At 32.0% G+C, this 8,559-nt stretch overlaps 1 protein-coding gene and 2 non-coding genes across 3 annotated transcripts in view; all 3 read right to left on the bottom strand.

Moving 5' to 3' along the window:
* Window positions 1-7,703, bottom strand: part of LOC130826746 (uncharacterized) — a 7,916-nt gene extending 213 nt beyond the window's left edge. Inside the window, exons 1-6 of the mRNA XM_057692316.1 lie at window positions 7,606-7,703; window positions 7,382-7,519; window positions 1,333-1,428; window positions 1,128-1,252; window positions 904-1,025; window positions 1-487 (exon numbers count right to left, since the gene is read on the bottom strand). The exon at window positions 1-487 is cut by the window's left edge and continues 213 nt beyond it. Of these exons, the coding sequence (XP_057548299.1) occupies window positions 343-487; window positions 904-1,025; window positions 1,128-1,252; window positions 1,333-1,428; window positions 7,382-7,412 (519 nt within the window). The 5' untranslated portion in view covers window positions 7,413-7,519; window positions 7,606-7,703 and the 3' untranslated portion in view covers window positions 1-342. The remainder of the gene's footprint in view (window positions 488-903; window positions 1,026-1,127; window positions 1,253-1,332; window positions 1,429-7,381; window positions 7,520-7,605) is intronic.
* On the bottom strand, window positions 6,350-6,476 carry LOC130827992 (small nucleolar RNA snoR86). Its single transcript, XR_009047303.1, has one exon. It is a non-coding gene; the product is annotated as a small nucleolar RNA snoR86 (small nucleolar RNA).
* Window positions 6,615-6,741, bottom strand: LOC130827993 (small nucleolar RNA snoR86). Its single transcript, XR_009047304.1, has one exon. It is a non-coding gene; the product is annotated as a small nucleolar RNA snoR86 (small nucleolar RNA).
* Window positions 7,704-8,559: the final 856 nt, after the last annotated feature.

The raw sequence follows: 8,559 nt of genomic DNA, 5'->3' as shown, positions 1-8,559 counted from the left end.
CTCTTACCTCAAAGAGGGGGAAATTAGACATACACCAAGAAAATGGAAGCTCCCTATCATGTAATAAGCTTGAAAATATATGCCAAAAACCCTTAAATATGGACATTTCCATTACAACGCAGTGCAAAAAATATTCTCTTGCCACTTTCAGCTCTTATAATGCAATACCCACCTCTCAATCCCAATTTAAGGCACCCTGTATTTGTTTACTTTCAGTTGTACTGACTCATTGAGGAGTAAGTCCATTTTACCAAAGTAACTCTCCAGACCACTATGTTCAGAACCACTAGGACGAGTAGAAGCTTCTGATTCAATAATTTTGCTTCTTTCAGCTGATGCCCCTCATTGGATTCCATCATTAAAGAGTTTTAATGCATCTTCATTTCCAATGGAATTCACAGCCTCACTCAAGTTCAGAAAATTTTCTCTCTTATCTTCAGATTCAACAAGTTTCAGCTGCAGGTCTTTCGGGATATGAGTGAAGGCACTACACCAAGGTTGTAGAGAAAAAGATAGTCAATATCCAAGACCTATTTTTATTGTTGCCTTCAATAGTTTTACGAATTACTATCTTAAACTCGGAATTTTTTTGAACGAGACAACAAATTATATAATGTGTTGCACTCTTTTCACTCCAGCACATCAGTCTATTTCTCTTCTGACTCCACTTTCTATTACATTCTTTTCTCTATCTATTTACTTATACTCCACAGTAAAACCATTTAAAAAAATTTGGGGATGAAAAAATAGGAACTGACCAAAAAATTTACTTAGGCATTCAGAAGATCAATTTATTTATTAATATTCATATTTTACGAGAAAGATAATAAGAAATAAGAAAATGGCTTCTTAGACATCTAAGAGACTAAGCAACTTATCTCAACTGAAGCTCTTTAGTCTTACCTGGTAAGACCCTTAATAATGCCCCATTTGTATCCGACCATCACTGACTCCTTGAAACCCTGATTAAAACCATCTTGAGCAGCATCATTTGTTCCTGCTGCTACACCACCCCGGTATCCAGCCTAGAAAATTATTAGAAAGTATAGCATGTATTAAAAACAAGTAAGGTAAAGAAAGGTACATAGAAACCAGAAAAAATGAGAAGATCCAACAATGGATTATACATTATAAAACTCCTCACACCTCCTTTTCCCTTCACGATCTAAATATAATGCTTCATCTGCTTCCTCATCATTGTCAGTCAGCCAATTTCCATCATCACATAAGCTACCTTTATGAAGCTCAGCAACTAGCAAGCAAACATTTTCCATGATTCCATTAGCTAGCAGACAACAATCATCATCGAAATCATATTAACAAGTCACTTACTCTGGGAAACTAATGATTCACAAGCTTCTGCATTATCAAGAGCAGGGGCATCTACTAAAGATGACGACATAAGAACTACACGCTCCACCACGCAAGCTGCTCAATGTCAATACCCCCCAAATAAAGTCAACACAGAAAGATAGTGGTGTAAAATTATAAGGGAAATTATTCACAACCACAAAACATAAAAACCGACCACAAAGTCAAGTCTTGTTTACCAACCTTCTAAATTACTTAAATTGAAAAAAAAATATATTTGACCTTCAAAAATAAGGTAATAGAACAATTGATAACATTCTTGTTTAAAAGAAAATCGTTTTACATAAAGTTATTTTCCTAGGTGATTAGACGGGCATTGACTTCAAATGATAAATAATCATAGTGGCTGAAGAGCATCAATGATGACCACAAGAGAGAAAAACAATTTCCTTTTTTGGATTAGCATTTCAAGAAAATTTACAAACATGGCTGCTAGGAACTGTATCCTTGAAAATTTTGAAACTAATCAATCACTTTACAATAACAATGTTAGAACATGACTCGAAAAACACAATGTTGCTCTAATGGAACCTTATTGGCTTCTATAAATTATATTGAGTGAAAAATGCCATATCTTTTTGAAGTACTAAAACAGTAAGATCAAAATGACAAGTAAATAAAGACAAGGCTATTACTTATGATCAAAATTCTCACTTCAGTTATTTTTTGCAGTTCAACTAACAAATAAGGGTTCTCAAAAATGCACTACTAAAAAAAAAAACCAATATTACTTGCAAATTTAGAATTTTATTCACTAATGTAAAAAGAGGTCATGGAAGAGGAAAAACCTGATGATAGTAAGGAATAACAGGGGTAAAATATAGGAGAAGGCTAACACACATTGGTTAGATTCCTCTAAACCAAAAAAAATAAATTCGCATTGGTTAAGAAATTAAATATGACAATGTAAGATCTGGAACATTAAGAATCTTCAATTTTTAAAGTCAAACTAATAGCTAACTCTAGTCAGACTAATAGACATAGCTAACTCTACTAAATGAGTTTGAAAGCCCTCTTAGAAAGAAAAAAGGCCCGTAAGGCAAATTAATTCAAAAGGTCACAACAGAGTTGTTTAGTAAATGGATTTTAGGATGGCTATTTGACTAGCTTTTAGCTTTTAGATTTTTGGTTGGTTAAAAGCAAAAAGAAAAAAAGAAAAAAAAAGTGCTTGGTAAATAGCTTGCTTTTAAGCTAAAATGAAAGGGCAAGCTTTGCTAGCTTTCACAATAGATTTTGGCTAGTCAACCCATTTTTCCTCTGAAAAAGCCATAAGGATGTTACTAAACTTCTAAACGACTGGTTTATACAAGTAGCTATCAAGCCCATCTTATGCACATTTTATCAAGCTCCAACGGACCATTTGGTTTTTAGTATTGAATTATGGTAATAGGCAAAAATTATAATTTAATCTTCATGAAATGTGTTATATCATTCTGAAGATGAATATCTCATCCACAAACAAATATTTTTCTTCACACTTTTCCATTATTACCTAATGTTACCTTCATAAGTGAGAATTAATTTTGTGAAGTTACAAAGTAACTAGAGTAAATTAATCATGCTCATAAACTTGGTCAAGTAATTTTAATTACCATTCCCATCATCTAATATCAATAACCATACGGGAAGCAAATCTCTAATGCAATATCAAATTTACTGATTTCAAGAATTTGTATGCTCAACTCAAATGCACAAAGCCAAAAAAAATCAACAGACAACGACCAACAACCATTTGCAAAACAACCCCAATAACTAAACCAAGAAATTCATAACTAACCTAATCTAACTACAAAATGAAACAAAAAATTTCATTAAATACTATAACAAGTTGAAATTCCCTATTACAAGAACTTCAAGGTGACGTCACTATAAAATGATCCATAAACCAATTGCATGGAAGGTCACTTTACTTATTTGCTCATCTTTCTAAAAAAACAACTGAGGCCTTTTTGACTTTTCATATTTGAAAAGCAATATTAGCACAAATCATGAGGTAAACCCTTAAGGAAGAACACAATGCTCCGGTTAACAAAGCGATCCGAATAATATTTCATAATTATTGTGCAATGGAAATGCAAAACCATTCAAAATGTTTCTAGAAGTTTCAGTTGAACTTGTTTGGACTTAGATACTTCTTTACCAATGGATTTCATATACAGTGGATATTAAGGGAAAAGGGCACCAATATTCTAAGTATTCAATTCAAGATGACCTCCTTTTGCACCAGATCGATCTTATTCACATTTTATCAAGCTCCAACGGACCATTTGGTTTTTAGTATTGAATTACGGTAATAGGCAAAAATTATAATTTAATTTTCATGAAATGTGTTATATCATTCAGAAGATGAATATCTCATCCACAAACAAATATTTTTCTTCACACTTTTCTATTATCACCTAATGTTACCTTCATGAATGAGAATTAATTTTGTGAAGTTACAAAGTAACTAGAGTAAATTAATCATGCTCATAAACTTGGTCAAGTAATTTTAATTACCATTCCCATCATTTAATATTAACAACCATACGGGAAGCAAATCTCTGATGCAATATCAAATTTACTGATTTCAAGAATTTGTATGCTCAACTCAAATGCACAAAGCCAAAAAAAATATGAATACAATTAACAAGTGACTAATTGGCCACAAGTATAATATAATCACAAATACAGAAAATTGGCAGTACATCACAAACAAGCTTATGACTTCACTCCTCATCATACACACCTCTTATGATCCCATACTCCTACATGTATCATGCACTCACCATGGTACCCTAAAGTCACCAAATTCCAACCGCCAATTTTCTGTATTTGTGATTATATTATACTTGTGGCCAATTAGTCACTTGTTAATTGTATTCATATTTTTTTTGGCTTTGTGCATTTGAGTTGAGCATACAAATTCTTGAAATCAGTAAATTTGATATTGCATCAGACATTTGCTTCCTGTATGGTTGTTAATATTAAATGATGGGAATGGTAATTAAAATTACTTGACCAAGTTTATGAGCATGATTAATTTACTCTAGTTACTTTGTAACTTCACAAAATTAATTCTCATTCATGAAGGTAACATTAGGTGATAATAGAAAAGTGTGAAGAATATATATATATATATATATATATATATATATATATATATATATATATATATATATTAGGGGTGTTCAAAAATATCCGATTTTGAAAACCCGATACGAAAAACCCGGTTTCCGATTTTTAAAACCAGGTAAATTACCGGTTTACCAAATTCGGATAATTCGAGTCGGGTACCCGGTTTTAAAACCGGGTATTCGGGTCGGATACGGATCGCGAATTTTTGGAAACCGAGTACCCGATATCCGGTTTGTATTTTTTTTAAAAAAAATTTATTTCCAAAACCCTAAATGACTTAATCTTCCTTGAGCCTATCCCGTCTTCATTGAAACCTCATTCTTGCTGGCTACTGCTTGCCTTCTTCCTCCTTCATTCTTCATTCCAGACACAGTCATCTTGCTTCTTCAATCTTCAGTTCTTCAAGCCGTCATCTTGCTTCTTCTTCACCATTCACGTTGAGACGTCATCTTCTTCTTCTTCAGTTCTTTAATTGGGTAAGTTTATTTCAATTCATCACCATTCTTAGTTCATCACCATTCTTCTTCTTCTCCAGATCTTAATTTTTTTCGCATTTTCTGATATTTGTCACAGATTTAATTTTTTTGCATTTTCGATTTTGTCATCTTAGTTCATCACCATTTTCGATTTTCTAATATTCATCACCATTTTCGCATTTTCGCATTTTTAGTTCATCACCATTTTCTGAAATTTGTCACAGATTTAAGTAGCCATTGGGTGAGTTATTTGGTACTTATTTAATTTTTTTTTTTGCCATTTTCGATTTTGTCACAGATTTATTCAGCCATTTTTGGTACTTATTGAAGATCTACATGGATTCTTACCCACCAGTACCACCATCTAGATTTTTGGTAGCTCTTTATCATTTGTTCTGATATTCTGATATTTATTCACCATCATATACTTAGTTCATCACTATTTTCTGATATTCTGATTTTTGTTCTGATATTCTGATTTTCGGTAGCCATTTAATTTGATTCTGATATTTGTTCAACTTGTTCAATGTTTTTGATGTATATGATGATGGTAGATTATATATAACAAAATTCTGCTTGTATATGATGAATTGATGATGGTAGATTCACTAGATTGATAATTCTGCTTGTATATGATGAACTGATGATGGTAAATTGGTAATCATTCATGTGAGTTATGAGTTGTGACTATCTTAGCTGAAAGGTCCTGGATGAACTGTTGATGAACTGATTGTGAATTGATTGTACAACTACTGATGAACTGATTATGAATTGGTAACTTGTATAGACCATAGGGTCGTCTTTTGATGATAATGGAAATTCACTACTGAATGAAAGAACTCAATTTGAAGAGAGTGTTGATCGCTTGTTCGATGAGGATGAAGATACTAGATCACCAATTAAAAAACAGAAAAAACAACTCCTTTGGTTAATCATATTAAAAGATGCAAAAAATATCCTCCAAATTTGGATATGAAGCAAAAGAAAAATGAATTTGATATTGCTAGAAGAGTCAATGAGGATGGTAGTGTTGATAGTGTTGGTGTTCCAAAAAATATCACTTTAATTTGGATGAACTTGCTCAGCAAATTGGCATTTGCAGTGGTCCAAAGTACACATACATGCATCCCAAAATATATCAACCCGCAAAACAGTCTCCACATGCAATTAGGGACTTATCTAGGTAAATTGAGTATCCATAAACAAGTGTAAATTTTTACAGTTTTGTTTTGCAATTTGCTAGCCAACTACATTTTACTTGCAACAATCTTATTTGTATTCTTTAGACAAAAGAAAACACCAAAAAAATTGCAATTCCATTACATCGTAAATGCCGAGCCATAACAGACAACATATGTCATCATGTGTGTAGTAAGAGAGATAAACATGTAGCAATTTGTTCGAGGCCACAAACGATACAAACGTAGTTCGAAAGGCACGGAGAACTGCCAGTGTTCCTTATAGCCAACCTTCAATGCAAGGTAACATCATTTTAATTTGATGACCATGCTCTGCAAATTGGCAAATTTTTCACAATGTAGGAGAGCATAAAAGCAGTAAATGATACTGGTCTGCACAATTCAGACAACAAAAAGCTTCAAACCAAACTAATGGTAATAGGTTTAAAGAGGTAAAATTGTAAATAGAAATCATGTAGCAATATGTTCGAGGCCACAATCGATATAAATAAAGATCGAAAGGCACGGAGAATCGCCCTATTTTCATATAGCCAACCTTCAATGCAAGGTTGCACCATATATATCAGATGACCTTGCTCTGCAAATTGGCAATTTAAAACCAGTATCTTAAACCCACTCAAATAATAAAATAAGGAATCATTCGATACATTTTTTGTATTTGATTTCTAGCTTTACAAGAACCAAAAACTGAATTCAGTTTTCAAATTATAAAATGTTTGAAAACACTGCATAACTTGTTTTTTTTATCCTAATTTGATATTTTATTAGATATAAAATCTAAAATTCCAAATTGTTTCTTTAGAATGTAACCAGTCCCCCAATTGACATTCTCCAACATTAACTACTGATACCACATCATCATAAATGTTATTTTCACAACCGTTGCAATAAAAGTTAGATCTACATTGAAAAATGATGATCTCGCAAAGCCAAAATAATAGTATAGATAATGTTCAAAGGCTCGAAAAATCACCCTATTATTCCTACTGCATTAATGGAAGAATCAACCCCAAAAGAAATGATCTTTTATAAACACATAAAAACATTAGTTTTCTTCAACCACAACAAATCAGAGTAAAAACATAACAAAATCCAAGAAAAACTAATCAATCAATCAGTCTTTTCCAACTCAAACAAATCTCACTACTTACTAAATCTCAGAAATTAGAAAAACATCAAAAACTGATAAAAGAAATGAAGAAAAGAGAAAAAGGGTACCAGCGGTGACGAAACGGCGGTTGCACTGCATACGCTTATGAGCGCGACCACGAGGCTTCTTCTTCTTGTCTTGCTTAGCAACTTTAGGGGTTTGACCTCTCACTTTCCCGGCACGAGCCAAAGATCCGTGAACCTTACCTACAAATTTATAACCATCAAAAATAAGAAAATGGTTGAAATAAGAAACTCCATCATTAAGAACAAGTAATTGAAGAAGAAAGTACCCAAGGCTGTTGTTGTTGTTGTTGTTGAGAGCACCGATTTTGTTCTAGGGTTTTTACAGGTTTCCAAGTCAGTGAGGTTTTAAAGGGCAGAAAGAAACAAAATTATGGCTCAAATTATTGAATTTTTGAAATACCTAAGCTAAAAAAAATTAATTAAATAATCTAAGTTTTAAAAAATTTTCAAAAGTAAGCGTGAAAATCTCAAATCTATGGTTTGGAGTTGTTTGCAGTTACTAACTGCGAATAGCAAATAAGACAAAATAGTTGTTCGCGGTTACTAACTGCGAACATCTGTTTTGTCTTATTTGCTGTTCACAGTTAGTAACTGCGAACAGACTTGTTCTACAAAAATGCAGATCAGTTTAATTTTTTCACATTTTTACCTATTTTTTCAAAACCCTAACTTCATTCGACATTCTCCCTCGAAAAGCATTAATTCATTCCATCAATTCTTGCATTTCTCTTTCAATTTGGCACTTCAAAATTAGTGTGGGATACTCTTGCTTGCTCAAAGATAAATTTTTTTGTGTTTTTTTGGTGTATATGTAGTTTTTTAGGGTTTTAACCAAATTTGTTTATTTTTTCAAATGTAGGTTTCTACTTGTTAAATCAAGACTATTCTTAATCATCCATAAGCATTGAAGGTAATTTTTAATTGTTTTTATAGCTTTATGTTGGATTTTGAAGTAATGTTGTTGAATTAGTTGAATTGAATGTTGATAATATTATTAGAAATGTTGATGTTGATGTTGGTATTAGAAATATTATTTATGAACTTATGAATTGGTTTATTATTTGGATTTTATGTGTATTATATATGTATAAACTTAGTTACATTATGGATTTGAATAATTTTTACACCAAAAAAGATTATAATCAAATGAATATAATGTACTTGTATGGGCATGAGTTGATGTTGATGTTGATGTTGATTTTCTTTGTATTAATGTAGAA

The sequence above is a fragment of the Amaranthus tricolor genome, chromosome 11, assembly GCF_026212465.1.
Source record: "Amaranthus tricolor cultivar Red isolate AtriRed21 chromosome 11, ASM2621246v1, whole genome shotgun sequence".
Taxonomy (NCBI): Eukaryota; Viridiplantae; Streptophyta; class Magnoliopsida; order Caryophyllales; family Amaranthaceae; genus Amaranthus; species Amaranthus tricolor.
This window is presented reverse-complemented; position numbering and strand designations above follow the sequence as displayed.